This window comes from Pleurodeles waltl, chromosome 10 (assembly GCF_031143425.1).
Source record: "Pleurodeles waltl isolate 20211129_DDA chromosome 10, aPleWal1.hap1.20221129, whole genome shotgun sequence".
NCBI lineage: Eukaryota > Metazoa > Chordata > Amphibia > Caudata > Salamandridae > Pleurodeles > Pleurodeles waltl.
In genome coordinates, this window is record NC_090449.1 from 1,027,037,580 (window position 1) to 1,027,053,590 (window position 16,011).

The 16,011-nt window shown below is 48.6% G+C and overlaps 1 protein-coding gene across 1 annotated transcript in view; it reads left to right on the forward strand.

Annotated features, from left to right (window-relative positions):
• Positions 1 to 16,011, forward strand: part of TOPAZ1 (testis and ovary specific TOPAZ 1) — a 1,339,900-nt gene that overhangs the window by 1,265,172 nt on the left and 58,717 nt on the right. Inside the window, exon 19 of the mRNA XM_069211977.1 lies at positions 8,088 to 8,271. Coding sequence (XP_069068078.1) covers positions 8,088 to 8,271 — 184 coding nt within the window. The remainder of the gene's footprint in view (positions 1 to 8,087; positions 8,272 to 16,011) is intronic.

Consider the following 16,011-nt stretch of genomic DNA (forward strand, 5'->3'; position numbering starts at 1 on the left):
CTGAGTGTAGTGTACAAAGCAGGCGTCGGGTTTTGTATTGGTTTCAATGGAGGGACCCAGGGGTCACTCTAGTGGTGCGGGCGCGGCACAGGGGGCGTCTCGAGCCAGCCACCACCTGGGCTAGGCAGAGGGTCGCCTGAAGGTCACTCCTGCACTGAAGTTCGGTTCCTTCTGGTCTTGGGGGCTGCGGGTGCAGTGCTTGGTCCAGGTGTTGGATCCCTTGTTACAGGCAGTCACGGTCAGGGGGAGCCTCTGGATTCTCTCTGCATGCGTTGCTGTGGGGGTCCAGAGGCATCGTCTCGGGCTACTCACCGGGTCGCAGTCGCCGGGGAGTCCTCCCTGTGGTGTTGGTTCTCTGGATCTCGAGCCGGGGGCATCTGGTGCAGAGTGTGAAGTCTCACACTTCTGGCGGGAAGGGTGAGGTCTTTGAAAGTTGTAGAAAAGTTGCATGGCTGTTGCTGGTTGTTAAGCAGAGCCGCTGGTCACTGGAGTTTTTTGGTCCAGGGATTCAGGGCCGTCCTCTGAGGCTTCAGAGGTCGCTGGTACCTGTTGGATGCGTCGCTGGTTGCAGGTTTTCGAGTCAGGATACAGGCCAGTAGGGCTGGGGCCAAAGCATTTGTCGTCTTCTGTCATCTCTGCAGGGCTTGTAGGTCAGCAGTGTTTCAATTTGCGGGAATCTGATTTCCTGGGTTCTGTGATGCCCCTAAATACTAAATTTAGGGATGGGTTTAGGTCTGCAAGTGCAGTAGCCAATGACTACTGTCCTGGAGGGTGGCTACACCCTCTTTGTGCCTCCTCCCTGAAGGGAGGGGGGCACATCCCTAATCCTTTTGGGGGGAATCCTCCAAAGGTAAGATGGAGGATTCCTAAAGGCAGGGGTCACCTCAGCTCAGGGTACCTTAGGGGCTGCCCTGACTAGTGGGTGACTCCTCCTTGTTTTTCTGGTTATCTCCACCAGCATTGCCGCCAAAAGTGTTGGCAGTGGCCGGAGGGGCGGGCACCTCCACTAGCTGGGACGCTCTGAGGTGCTGTAACAAAGGAGGTGAGCCTTTGAGGCTCACCGCCAGGTGTTACAGTTCCTGCAGGGGGAGGTGAGAAGCACCTCCACCCAGTACAGGCTTTGTTCCTGGCCACAGAGTGACAAAGGCACTCTCCCCATGTGGCCAGCAACTCGTCTGGTTGTGGCAGGCTGGCAGAAACTGGTCAGCCCCACACTAGAAGTCGGATTGGTATTCATGGGGCATCTCTAAGATGCCCTCTGGGTGCATTTTACAATAAATTCCACACTGGCATCAGTGTGCATTTATTGTGCTGAGAAGTTTGATACCAAACTTCCCAAATTTCAGTGTAGCCATTATGGAACTGTGAAGTTCGTGTTTTCCAAACTCCCAGACCATATACTCTTATGGCTACACTGCACTTACAATGTCTAAGGTTTTGCTTAGCCAGTGTAGGGGCATAGTGCTCATGCACATATGCCATCACCTGTGGTATAGTGCACCCTGCTTTAGGGCTATAAGGCCTGCTAGAGGGGTGACTTACCTATGCCATACGCAGTGAGAGGTTGGCATGGCACTCGGAGGGGCAGTAGTGGACCTAAGGGGAATTGCTCCAGGGTACCTAGTAGCATGAGCCACTACTACTAGGATATACTGATTCCCTGATGCTGTGGGAGGTTCAAGTGGACCCACTATGTCCTCTCCCACCCTTTCAAAGGGGACCCCACCACTGGAAGTGCAATAAGGGGTGCCTTTGGATAGCCACCTGTCTTACCACTGGCTTGACATGTGACACAGGAGTTGCAAAACTCCTTTACCTTCTGGGACATATTAGGCCAGTAGAAATGGTTGACTAATCTCTCCCATGTCTTGGTTTGTCCCAAATGCCCAGCAAGGGGAATGTCATGGGCTAAGGTCAGAATGAACTACCTAAACTCCTGAGGCACTACCACTCTCCTAGTGGCACCAGGTTTGGGATCTCTTGCCTCAGTATAAAGGAGTCCATCTTCCCAATAGATCCTGTGCGTTCCACTGACATTACCTTTTTCTTGCTCAGCTGCTTGCTGTCTTAGGCCTTCAAGAGAGGGACAGGTTTTTTTGTCCCTTACACAGCTGTTCTCTTGAGGGTCCCCCTGGGCCCAAGAGCTCAACCTGATAAGGTCCCAGCTCCATGGACCCAGTTCCCTCAGGTAATAGAACTTCATCCTGGGAGGAGAGGTTCTGTTTCTTTTGCTGTGTTGAAGCTGGTTCCCCAGTCTTCTTTCCTTTTGTCTTGGAAGGTTGGGCCACTATTCCAGACTCCAACACTTCTTTTTCACCCTGAGATCTGCACTGTGCCCTTGTCTTGACACACACCAGTTCAGGATACCCAGCATGGGTCTTGAGCTCTACCTCATGCCCATGCTGAGTAGTCCAGATCATTCCCTAGCAGACATTCTACTGGAATTTCAGAGGAGACTACCACTTGTTTCAGGCCAGTGACCACTCACCATTCTAAAGTTACCATAGCCATGGGATGGACTTTAGTTTGATTGTCAGCTTTAGTGACTGGATATGTCTGTCCAACCAGGAACTGTCCTGGGGAAACCAGTTTGTCTGTCACCATGGTGACACTGGCACCTGTATCCCTCAGGGCTTCTACTCTAGTCCCATTGATTAAGAGCTGCTGCCTGTATTTTTGCATGTTAGGCGGCCAGGCAGCAAGTGTGTCTCTGTCCACCCCACCCTCAGAGACTAATGTAGCTTCAGTGTGAACCCTGATTTGCTCTGGGCACACTGTTGAGCCCACCTGGAGACTGGCTATTCCAGTGCTAACTGAAGTAGTATTTGTTGTGGGACTTTTCTTGGGACAGGCCTTGTCTCCAGTTTGGTGTCCATGCTGAGTACAGATGCAACACCAGGCTTCTTGGGATCAAAGTTTTTACCCTTTTACCCATTTGAGGACTGTGAAGAGGCTCTGGGCCCACCCTTGTGAGCAGGTTTTTGGGGCCCTGTAGAAGAATCTTTACTTTTTCCCTTGGATGTCTCAACACTCTTCCCTTGGGGAGGCTTTGTGACCCCTTTCTTTTGGTCACCCCCTGTGGAAGTCTTGGTCACCCTAGTCTTGACCCAATGGTCTGCCTTCTTTCCCAATTATTGGGGAGCAATTAGGTCTACCAGATGTTGATGCAGTTTGTCATTGAAATAATTAATCAGATGTTCTTTCATAAACAAGTTATACAGCCCATCATAATCATTTACACCACAGCCAGTTATCCAACCATCTAGTGTTTTGACTGAGAAGTCAACAAAATCAACACAGGTCTGTCTTGAGTATTTTTGAGCCCCCCTGAACCTAATCCTGTACTCCTCTGTTGAGAATCCAAAGCCCTCAGTCAGGGTAGGCTTCATGAGGTCATAGGATTCTGCATCTTTACCAGAGAGTGTGAGGAGTCTATCCCTACACTTTCCAGTGAACATTTCCCAAAGGAGAGCATCCCAGTGAGATCTGTTTACTTTTCTGGTTGCACAAGCCCTCTCAAAAGCTGAGAACCACTTGGTGATATCATCACCATCTTCATATTTTGGGGATTTTTAGGATGTCTGTATTCTCTCTGACCCTATTTAAGTTGCTGCCACCATAGATGGGTACTAAACCCAGCTCTTGTCTTTCCCTTTCTATGGCTAGGAGCTGTCTCTCCAAAGCCAGTCTTTTGGCCATCCTGGCTAACAGGAGGTCATCTTCATTGAGGATGCCCTCAATGCTTCCAGAGTAACTGGTCTCCCCTGTGTAAGACCCAGTTTCTCTGACTATTACTTGTGGAGTCAGGGTTTGAGAAACCCTGTTCTCCCTGGTTAGGACAGGAGGGGGGGGAATCATCCTCCTGCTCACTAACCTCCCCATCTGTAGGATTATCCTCAGAGGGGTGGTTCTTTGCAAACTCTGTAAGAGTTCCTGGAGCTTTACTTTGGTAGGGTTGGATGCAGTCTTTGTATTTTTTAGATTACAGAGAGTCCTTAACTCTGACATCCCTAGATGCAGGTAAGGGGTGAGGTTGAGTTCCACCATCATCTCATCTGTGCTAGACATTATCACTCTAAAAGTTGGGATAACTTTTTAAGAATCTAAAAACTACTTCTAGAACTAAAATCCAAACTATAACAAACTTTTAAACTGTAAAAGAAATGCTAACAAGGACTTAGACAAGCCCCTAGCAGGACTTTTTTTTATTTTTTTTTTAAATAGCTCAAATTTTAAAAATCAGTTCCTTATGACAATTTTGGGAATTTAGTCGTGTGATCAGGTATTGACCTTCACCTTCCACCCCCGCCCTGCCCCCCCCCCCCCCCCCACCCCCACCCCCGACCCCCCCCTGTGACGTCAGCACGCGAGCGCGCGCTGATTTGTCACAGGCTTCCAGCGCGATTGAAAGAGAAATGCTTTGCATTTCTCTTTCAATCACTGGGGGAGGACCGGAGGGGCTTCAAAGGGAAGGAAATGTATTTCCTTCCCTTTGAAGTCTCTCCGAGGGTTTCAAAAGCCGGATTGCTTGCAATCCGGCTTTTGAAACCCCACTAGACACCAGGGATTTTTTTTTTTTTTTAATTCACATAAGGGAGCGACCCCTTGGGCAGGGGGCAGAAACCTCTAGGCACCAGGGACCTTTTTTTTTTTTTTTTTATGTTCATTTTATTTTTTTAGGTGTGGAGTGACCCCTTAGGCAAGGGTCGCTCCCCTTGGGGAAAAATTATATTTAGGCCATTTCTGCCCCCCTTGGGGGCAGATTGGCCTATTTTGATGAGAAACCACTAGACACCAGGGAGTTTTTTCGTTGTGTGAATTTCACGCAAGGGGAGCGACCCCTTAGGCAAGGGTCGCTCCCTGGGGGGGGGGGGGGGGGGGGGGAATTTATTTTAGGCCATATCTGCCCCCAGGGGGGGCAGAAACCTCTAGGCGCCAGGGCAAATTTGTTTTTTTTTGTTTTGTTTGTTTGTTTTTTTAGAGATAGGGAGCGACTCATCAGGCAAGGGTCGCTCCCCTGGGGGGCAAATTGTATTTAGACCATTTCTGCCCCCCTGGGGGCAGATTGGCCAAGTTTAGGTCAGTCTGCCCCCAAGGGGGCAGAAACCACTAGGCACCTGGGATTTGTTTTTTGGCGCCAATGTCACCCAGGGGGAGCGACCCCGTAGGCAAGGGTCGCTCCCGGGGGGGTGGGGGTTGGGCGGCAAATTAATTTAGGCCATTTCTGCCCCCAGGGGGGGCAGGAACCTCTAGGCGCCAGGGGAAAATTTGTGTGTTTTTTGTTTTGTTTGTTTTTTTAGAGATGGGGAGCGACCCATCAGGCGAGGGGCGCTGCCCTGGGGGGCAAATTGTATTTAGGCCATTTCTGCCCCCCTTGGGGGCAGATTGGCCGATTTTAGGTCAATCTGCCCCCAAGGGGCCAGAAACGACTAGGCACTAGACATTTATTTTAGGGCATTTCTGTGTCCCCCCCCCCCCCCGGGGCCGGCAGAGCTACAGACCAAACTCCACAGGTAGGCACCTTGCAAAAAACACCTCTGTTTTCGGAGAAAAAATATGTTGTGTCCACGTTGTGTTTTGGGCCATTTCCTTTCGTGGGGGCTAGGCCTACCCACAGAAGGTGAGGTACCATTTTTATCGAGAGACTTAGGGGAACGCTGGGTGGAAGGAAATTTGTGGCTCCTCTCAGATTCCAGAACTTTCTGTCACCGAAATGAGAGGAAACAGTGTTTGTTTGGCCAAATTTTGATGTTTGCAAAGGATTCTGGGTAACATAACCTGGTCAGAGCCCCGCAAGTCACCCCATCATGGATTCCCCTGGGTTTCTAGTTTTTAAAAATGCACTGGTTTGCTAGGTTTCCCCAGGTGCCGGCTGAGCTACAGGCCAAAATCCACAGGTAGGCACTGCTTTTTATAAAAAAATGTGATGTGTCCACGTTGTGTTTTGGGCCATTTCCTTTCGTGGACGCTAGTCCTACCCACACAAGTGAGAAATGCACAGGTTTGGTAGGTTTCCCTAGGTGCCGGCTGAGCTAGAGGCCAAAATCTACAGGTAGGCACTTCGCAAAAATCATCTCTGTTTTCTTTCAAAAAATTGGATGTGTCCACGTTGCGCTTTGGGGCGTTTCCTGTCGCGGGCGCTAGGCCTACCCACACAAGTGAGGTATCATTTTTATCGGGAGACTTGGGGGAACGCTGGGTGGAAGGAAATTTGTGGCTCCTCTCAGATTCCAGAACTTTCTGCCACAGAAATGTGAGGAACATGTGTTTTTTTAGCCAAATTTTGAGGTTTGCTGAGGATTCTGGGTAACAGAACCTGGTCCGAGCCCCACAAGTCACCCCATCTTGGATTCCCCTAGGTCTCTAGTTTTCAGAAATGCACAGGTTTGGTAGGTTTCCCTAGGTGCCGGCTGAGCTAGAGGTCAAAATCTACAGGTAGGCACTTTGCAAAAAACACCTCTGTTTTCTTTAAAATAAAATGGGATGTGTCCACGTTGCGTTTTGGGGCGTTTCCTGTCGCGGGCGCTAGGCCTACCCACACAAGTGAGGTATCATTTTTATCGGGAGACTTGGTTGAACATAGATTAGCAAAACAAGTGTTATTGCCCCTTGTCTTTCTCTATATTTTTTCCTTCCAAATATAGGAGAGTGTGTAAAAAAGACATCTATTTGAGAAATGCCCTGTAATTCACATGCTAGTATGGTCACCCCGGAATTCAGAGATGTGCAAATAACCACTGCTCCTCAACACCTTATCTTGTGCCCTTTTTGGAAATACAAAGGTTTTCTTGATAGCAATTTTTTACTCTTTATATTTCAGCAAATGAATTGCTGTATACCCGGTATAGAATGAAAACGCACTGCAAGGTGCAGCTCATTTATTGGCTCTGGGTTCCTCGGGTTCTTGATGAACCTACAAGCCCTATATATCCCTGCAACCAGAGGAGTCCAGCAGACGTAACGGTATATTGCTTTCGATAATCTGACATTGCAGGGAAAAGTTAGAGTAAAACGTAGAGAAAAATTTGTTTTTTTCACCTCAATTTCAATATTTTTCTTTTTCAGTTGTTATTTTCTGTAGGAAACCCTTGTAGGATCTACACAAATGACCCCTTGCTGAATTCAGAATCTTGTCTACTTTTCAGAAATGTTTAGGTTTCTGGGATCCAGCATTGGTTTCGTGCCCATTTCTGCCACTGACTGGAAGGAGGCTGAAAGCACAACAAATTGCAAAAATGGGGTTTGTCCCAGTAAAATGCCAAAATTGTGTTGAAAAATTGGGTTTTCTGATTCAAGTCTGCCTGTTCCTGAAAGCTGGGAAGCTGGTGAGTTTAGCACTGCAAACCCTTTGTTGATGCCATTCTCAGGGGAAAAACCACAAGCCTTCTTCTGCAGCCACTTTTTCCAATTTTTTTGAAAAAAACGAAATTGTCACTGTATTTTGGCTAATTTCTTGGCCTCCTTCAGGGGAACCCACAAAGTCTGGGTACCTCTAGAATCCCTAGGATGTTGGAAAAAAAGGACGCAAATTTGGCTTGGTTAGCTTATGTGGACAAAAAGTTATGAGGGCCTAAGCGCGAACTGCCCCAAATAGGCAAAAAAAGGCCTGGCACAGGAGGGGGAAAAGGCCTGGCAGCGAAGGGGTTAATTTATTTTAGAACCACAAGATTCAGAATTCAAGTATATACATAAATTGTAAGGTACTTGGCATAGGTAAATATGAACTTTGAATTATAACAGTAATGTACACAGTGTTGGCAAAAATGGCAATAAGCTATTTTAAAAGTGGACACTGCAAAAATCAACAGTTCCTGGGGGAGGTAAGTACAAGTTAGTTTAGCAGGTAAGTAAAGCACTTACAAGTTCAGTATCCGGGGCATAGGCAGCCCACCGTTGAGGGTTCAAGTCACCCTCAAACATCAAGTGTAAGGAAATGCATCCTTGGCATGGTTACCCCCTGACTTTTTGCCTTTTGTTGATGCCAGTTATGATTAAGTGTGTGTCCCGTTTATTAAAAATGTTTTAAAATGTTGTGTATAAAGGTTGGTAATAAACTGTAAACCATTTTAATAATTTATCTTTTTCAGATGCTCTAACTAAGGGGTGTTACCCTGCACCTGAAGGAAACATATATCGTAAGATGTTGCTAATCCCCTCATTTATGTCCGAGATAGAAATGGTTCTGGCCATTGAGATGTTTATGGTCTCGAATGCTGACAGCATACAAAGCCCGAGTGGGTCCAGACAGACACTGCAGCTTGTCCTGAAAAGGTGAGGCTTGCGCTTTTTTTGTGGTTTGCATTTGTCTTGTGTGAAGTGTTATTTCTAATTGATTCACTGTTTGTATTAGCATTTGTATTTATTGTTCATGAAGAAACCAGTATTGTCTTAAAACATTTAGGTACAATTGAACTATAATCTGTGGATGATATTTGATTACTACGCTGGAATATGCCTACTTTGGTGGAGCACTACTTTACGACATTGTCATGTGCAAATCGTGTAGCATAGCTGTATGCAATCCTATTTTTAAATGAAAAGATGTATTCTTGTCAACTTTATTTAAGTGTATGTCAAGCACTTTTCCCTATTATTACCCACATGTTAAGCTATTTTCTAGTGGCACTATCACCCACTATCACAGATATATATATAAAAAAACATTTTTATTGATTTCGCTGTGGATAACTCTGCCTGAGCCCTTCAAGTAAAGTCAGCTGTGTATTCTAGCTAATGCAAATGTATACCAGCAACACATAGACAACAAATGGTGGTTCTTGTCTTACTTATACTTAGTCAAATCTGGTTCATCACAAGGGGCAGCCACCATAGCTCTTTGCCTCAGGCCCGCACCTTTTTTGGGTCCTACTCTCTAATGATAACGTGTTTAAGTAATCAAACAGGCTGTCGCCTTCCTTCTTGAAGTAGCTTGTGTGTTAACACCACTAGGTGGCACCCAATACTATGTTCACAGTTTCCCTGAAATCTGTCTTCCTTATTAGGAGCTGCTTCAAAGATTTCAAAACTAAGAGCGTCACTACAAAGATTTTAGTCCCCAGCCCCACCAAACCTGGTAGCTCTCAGAGGCCACCACAGCCCCTAGACACCAAATACACAAGGTGAGGTGGTCACACCTCTCCCTTGCTGGAAACCCCTTTCTTCTGCCTCTCCAGCCTGAGCCTGGTTCACTAGCAGGAGGGCAGAGCAGTGTCTGGGGTCAGCAGCAGCGTGGGCTGGCAGCTGGATCCCGTAAGGCTGCACAGGGAGAACTCGGGGATCCTCTAATGAACCCCAGGGTACATGGTATTATGCAACTAACACTGGAATTAGTGTAGTTGCATGATTCCAACATGTTTGATACGAAACATGCCTAGGTTCAGATTAGCCATAATGTAGTTGGACCACTCTTGTTGACCGGTGTCCACTACATACATTAAGATGGCTTACTAACACTTACAATGTCTAGGAATGGGCATGGGGTCTGTTGGGACACCCTGCTCATTCAGGGGTACCCTCACACTTATAGACATGCCCCTTGCCCTTGTGCTGAAGAGCTTACCAGAGGGGTGACTTATAATGTCTAAGTGCAGTGAGCAGGTTCCATGGTGAAAAAGTGCATGCACCATTTCACGCAGGCTGCAGTGGCAGGTCTGCAGACACAGTTTTCATGGGCTCCCATGGGTGGCACCATCAGAAACCCCTGGTGTCCCAATGCCCTGGTTATCCAAGTACCATATACTAGGGGCTCATAAGGGAATACTGGTGTGCCATTTGTGGGGTGCACAAAGGTCCAAGGTAACCAAATTTGGAGGGAGAAAGCACAATCCTTGGGGTCCTGGTTAGGAGGATCCCAGTGACAACAATCTAAGCACACTGATAGCAGGCAAAAAGTGGGGTAACTGTGCCAAAAGGGGGTATTTTCCTACAGTAGGACTCTCTGAGAAACTCAGGAGGAGATGGAATGTCCTACTACATTGCCTTCTAGGTGCCAACTGGGTGGTCCCACAGAAGGGAGTGGTCTACAGTCCATTTGAGCTTCTGTTTGGACATGCAGTTAGGGGTTGTCTTTGCATTGTGAAGGAGGGATGGGAGCAATCTCTCAAACATCCCAAACAGTACATTGTGGATTATGTTCTAGGCCTGCGTTCTTGTATGGCCGAGTACATGAAGAAGGCCAAGAAAAACTTGAGGCCAGCCAAGAACTTCAGAATTTGTGGCATAGGCAAAATGCTGTTCAGACTGTTTATCAGCCAGGACAGAAGGTGTGGGTTTTGGAGCCGGTGGCCCCAAGACAAGTGGAGTACCCCCCCTTACTGTTGGTAAAAAGAAAGGGGGGGTCACCAATTTGGTGGACTTGGGTACTCCCAGAAGCCCCCACAGCGCTCTTCATGTGAACCGCCTTAAGCCTTACTTTTGACAGGACTGACATGAGCTTGCTCATGGCCGCTCGTGTTGGACAGGAAGAATAGAGTGAGTCTTTCCCTGATCTCCTCTCTCTTTTGATGGTACAGTGGATGGAGAAGTCGTTGCTGACAGCCTCACTGACCAGCAGTAAACTGATTGCAGACAAGTGCTCTGTCATTTCCCAGAGCTATTTTCTCTGACACCTACACGGACTACCTGGTGTGCCCATGATGTGGACATAGGTGACAGTCTTCAGGCAACCTGACCGTGATGGAGACTGCATCAGAGCATAAGTCTCTAAGGTGCTAGAGTTGGGGGTTATTAAACCTTAAGACAGCCCTTGGGCTAGTCCTGTAAACTTAGTACCTAAACCTAATTGCCAGGGCTGAAAGAAAGAAATAAGGTTCTGCGTAAACTACAGAGGTCTCCGTGCATTCACTAAGACTGATGCTCATCCTATACCCAGGGCAGATAAACTTATTGATTCTGTGGCTGCAGTCAAGTATCTCCGCACGTTTGACCTGACTGCAGGCTATTGGCAGATCTGGCTGACAGATGCTGACAAACCAAAAATACATTCTCATCTCCTGGTGAGCACTTCCTGATGGGCATTGTGAGGTCCTTTGGATTGAAGAGTGCACCTGTCACATTCCAGTAGTTAGTTAATCAAGTTCTGGCAGGCCTGGAAGACTTCACTGTAGCATATCTAGATGATATTGCTGTCTTTAGTTCCACCTGCCAGAATCACCTTGTCCACCTCAGGAGTAGCTTTTATTAGCAGAAGGTTGACCCCTAGAGAGAAACCTTGATCAGCCATAGAGAGGGATGTCTTTACTGTGGTCTGGGCTTTGAAGAAGTTGAGGCCATACCTGTTTGGCACTCACTTCATTATTCAGACAGACCACAAACCCTCTTATAGCTCAGACAGATGAAGGGTGGAAATCCAAAACTTTTGGGGTGATCCATTTCCGTACAGGGGGTGGACTTTTCAGTGGAACATAGAGCTGGAAGCAACTATGCCAACGCAGATGGACTTTCCAGATATTTCCACGTAGAAAATGAAGACTCGCCTGGGTAAGGCTAGTCTTATCCTCTTTCACTTGGGAGGGGATTATGTCGGTGTAGGAAGCCGGCTCTGTATATACTATCTCAAAGGGCGAGATAGTGTGCACAGAGTCCAAGGGTTCCCCTTAGCGGTTGATAGTGGCAAAATTAGATAATACTAATGCTCTATTTTGTGGTAGTGTGGTCGAGCAGTAGGCTTATCAGAGGTTAGTGTTAAGCATTTGTTGTACACACTCAGGCAATAAATGGGAACACACTCTAAGACTTAACTCCAGGCCAATGGGTTTTTATATAGAAAAATATTATTCTCTTAATTTATTGTAGAACCACAAGATTCAGAATTCAGGTAAGTACATAAAATGTAAGGTACTTCACACAGGTAAGTATGCAACTTTGAATTAAAACAGTAGTGTACACAGTTTTGGTAAAAATGGCAAATGCCTATTTTAAAAGTGGACACTGCAAAAATCAACAGTTCCTAGGGGAGGTAAGTAATCGTTAGTTTCTCAGGCAAGTAAAGCACTTACAAGTTCAGTCTCCTGGGCATAGGCAGCCCACCGTTGGGGGTTCAAGGCAACCCCAAAAGCACCACACCAGCAACACAGGGCCGGTCAGGTGCAGAGGTCAGAGGAGGGCCCAAAAAACATAGGCGCCTATGGAGAGCAGGGGTGCTCCTGTTCAAGTCTGCTGGCAGGTAAGTACCCGCGTCCTCGGGGAGCAGACCAGGGGGCTTTTGTAGAGCACTCGGGGAGGACACAGGCACACAAAGCACACCCTCAGCGGCACAGGGGCGGCCAGGTGCAGTGTGCAAAGTAGGTGTCTGGTTTGTCATGGAAAACAATGGAGGGGCCCTGGGGTCACTCTGGCGATGCAGACAGGGCACAGGGGGGATTCTCTTGCCAGCCTCCGACTGGGCTAGGATGAGGGGCGTCTGCAGGTCACTCCTGCACTGGTAGATGGTACCTCTTGGTCCTGGGGGCTGCGGGTGCAGTGCTTGGTCCAGGCATTGGGTTCCTTTGTTACCAGGCAGTCGCGGTCAGGGGGAGCCTCTGGATCCTCTCTGCAGGCTTCGCTGTGGGGGTGCAGGGAGGTCGACACAGGGTGTCCACGTCATTGGAGTCGCCTGGGGGTCCTCTCTGCGGTGTTGGTTCTCCTGAACTTGAGCCGGGGGCGTCGGTTGCAGAGTGGGAACTTCTGGTGGGAAGTTAGTCTCTTTAAAGTTACTTGCTTTGTTGTTGTTTCTGGACAGAGCCGCTGTCCTTAAGTTGCAGGTCAGTCCTCTGAGTCCTCAGAGGTCGCTGGTCCCGCTGGTCCTGCTGGATGCGTTGCTGTGAGGCTCTTTGAGTCTGGAGACAGGCTAGTATGGCTGGGGCCAAGTCAGTTGTATCTGCGGGGCTTTCAGGTCAGCAGTCCTTCTTCTTTCTTCAGGTTGCAGGAATCTGATTTCCTGGGTTCAGGGTTGCCCTTAAATACTCAATTTAGGTAGTGTGTTTAGGTATGGGGGGCAGTAGCCAATGGCTACTGTCCTTGAGGGTGGCTACACCCTCTTTGTGCCTCCTCCCTGTGGGGAGGGGGCACATCCCTAGTCCTACTGAGGGGAAATCCACCAAAACAAGATGGAGGATTTCCTGAGGCAGGGGTCACCTCAGCTCAGGACACCTTAGGGGTTGTCCTAACTGGGGGGAGACCTCTCCTTGTTTTTCTCATTATCTCCTCTGGACTTGCCACCAAAAGTGGGGGCTGTGTCTGGGGGGGGTGGGGGGGTCGCATCTCCACTAGCTGGAGTGCCCTGTAACACGAAGCCTGAGCCTTTGAGGCTCACTGCTAGGTGTTACAGTTCCTACAGGGGGGAGGTGTGAAGCACCTCCACCCAGTGCAGGCTTTGTTTCTGGCCTCAGAGAGCACAAAGGCTCTCACCCCATGGGGTCAGAAACTCGTCTCAGTGGCAGGCTGACACAGACCAGTCAGTCCTGCACTGAAGGATTGGGTAAAATACAGAGGGCATCTCTAAGATGGCCCTCTGTGTGCATTTTTTAATAAATCCAGCACTGGCATCATTGTGGGTTTATTATTCTTAGAGGTTTGATACCAAACTTCCTAGTTTTCAGTGTAGCCATTATGGAGCTGTGGAGTTCGTTTTGACAAACTCCCAGACCATATACTTAATATGGCCACACTGTACTTACAATGTCTAAGAATGGATTTAGATACTGTAGGGGCATATTGCTCATGCAGCTATCTCTCACCTTTGGTATAGTGCACCCTGCCTTAGGGCTTTAAGGCCTGCTAGAGGGGTGACTTACCTATGCCACAGGCAGTATTTTGGGTGCATGGCATCCTGAGGGGGATGCCATGTCGACTTTGCCTTTTTCTCCCCACCAACACATACAGTCTGCACTGGTAGTGTGCATGTGTTAGGTGAGGGGTCCCTTAGGGTGGCACAACACATGCTGCAGCCCTTAGGGACCTTCCCTGGTCACAGAGCCCTTGGTACCACTGGAACTTATTTGTGTGCCAGGGGTGTGCCAATTGTGGAAACAATGGTACATTTCGGGTGAAAGAACACTGGTGCTGGAGCCTGGTTAGCAGGGTTCCAGCACACTTCTTAGTCAAGTCAGCATCAATATCAGGCAAAAAGTGGGAGGTAACTGCATCAGGGAGCCATTTTCCTACAGTAGGAAAGTAGTATCTTTCTGACATAGTTACCCCACTTTCTGCCTGCCATTGGTGTGTTGTGACTGTAGTACACTGGGTTCCTGCTAACCAGGAACACCAGTGTCAGTGTTCTCTCCCCTATATGTAGTTGGCACATAACTGGTATGCCCCAAATTGGCATACTGATGTATTCCTGCAAATCCCTAGTATGTGGGTCTTGGGTACCCACAGCATTGGTACACCGGTGTTTTCCAATGGGCTGCAGCATGTATTACGCCACCCATGGGAGCCTATGCAAACTGTGACTGCAGGCCTGTTATTGCAACCTCTGTGAAATGGTACACGCACCTTTCACTCCACTTCTAAGGCTTACCCTTATATCATGGTCACTGCACTCTGACCATTAAAGTCACCCCTTTAGGTAGGCCCTTCAGCCCAAGGGCAGGGTGCATGGTTCTAAGTGTGAGGGCACCCCTGCATGAACAGAGGTACCCTGTAAACCCCAGCCTTCATGTCCTGGGCTTTGTAAGTGCGGAGAAGCCATTTTAAGGTATGTCGTGGACACTGGTCAACACGAGATGTCCAACTACATAACGGCTTCACCAAACCTAGGCATGTTTGGTATCAAACATGTTGGAATCATGCAACTACACCAACTCCAGTGCTAGTTGCATGATACCAGGTACACTGGGGGTTCCCTAGGGGATTCCCCATGTCTCCCGGTTCAGCTTTGCAGGGTCTGCGTGCTGCTACTGGCCCTAGACCTTGTTCACCCCTCATACTACTGAGCTTAACTCTGACAGGGCAAACAGAACAAAGGATTTCCTGTAGAGGAGATGTGTTACCACCTCTCGTTTAGAAATAGGTGTTACTAGGCTATAGTAGGGGGTGTGCTTCAGAGCGCCACTAGGCTCCTTTGAATGGCCCAGTTAGTGCCTCCCTTGCAAAACCACCCTGGCCTCCCGTTCTGGTGTAAAAAACACATAAAGGACAGGGGAGTGACCACCCAGTCTCCATCTCCTCCCTTAGGAAAGTGCACAGAGCTCGGCCAGGTGGTCACTTGGTTCTGCTCATCTTGGAAATAGGATGAGCAAAGGCCCAAGGGAGCATCGGACTGGTCAGTCCCGCAGAGTAGTGTCCCTGACCCTCATGATAGATGGGTCACCACAATAGCTGTCCAACCCCCTTCCTGGGTTACTTAAGGGCTCCCCTGAGGGTGGGACCGTAGACTCTTCTGCAAGACTCTTCTGCGACCTGGACACTGGGTTCTGCTGCTGGACCTCCCAGGAACCAAGACAAGGCTGCAACTAGTAGGAGGGCACCTACTGCAGCTTTGTCTCCGGGTATTGCAAAGACTCTGCAACTTCCGTGAGCATGCATTCTCCAGAGTCACAAGGACTCTCTGCACTTATGACAGCAAGAAGGAATTTCCCTTGGAATGAAGGAGTCCTTCCCCTGCATCCACAGGCCCCTCAGCATTGATGACCGGTTTGTGAATCCTGCTGTTCCACGGACTCTCTAAGGCTCTACAACATAGGTGGTGGTTCTGTGGCTCTCCAGAGGTCTGACCTGTCTTCCTTGCAACAGGGAAGTCTATGGTCCCTCGCTGGAGCTGCTGGGTCAAAACCCTTGTGCACCTGTCTGCTTGTTATTATCAATGCGTTTTTGGCTGATGAGGTCTCCTTCTGCCTGCTGCCAGGTCCTCCTGCTGTCTCCAATGATTCCTGCTGGCTCTCCTGCTTGCCGAGGGCTGGCCTTGACTTACCTACAAAGGTTCAGCCTCTTTGACCTTTCTGGTCCCCAAATCCTGCAACACTACGTGGAACGCTTTCTGTTGGTCCTGCTGACCACTGACCCCTCTGCAATCCGACGACCGGCATGGGACAG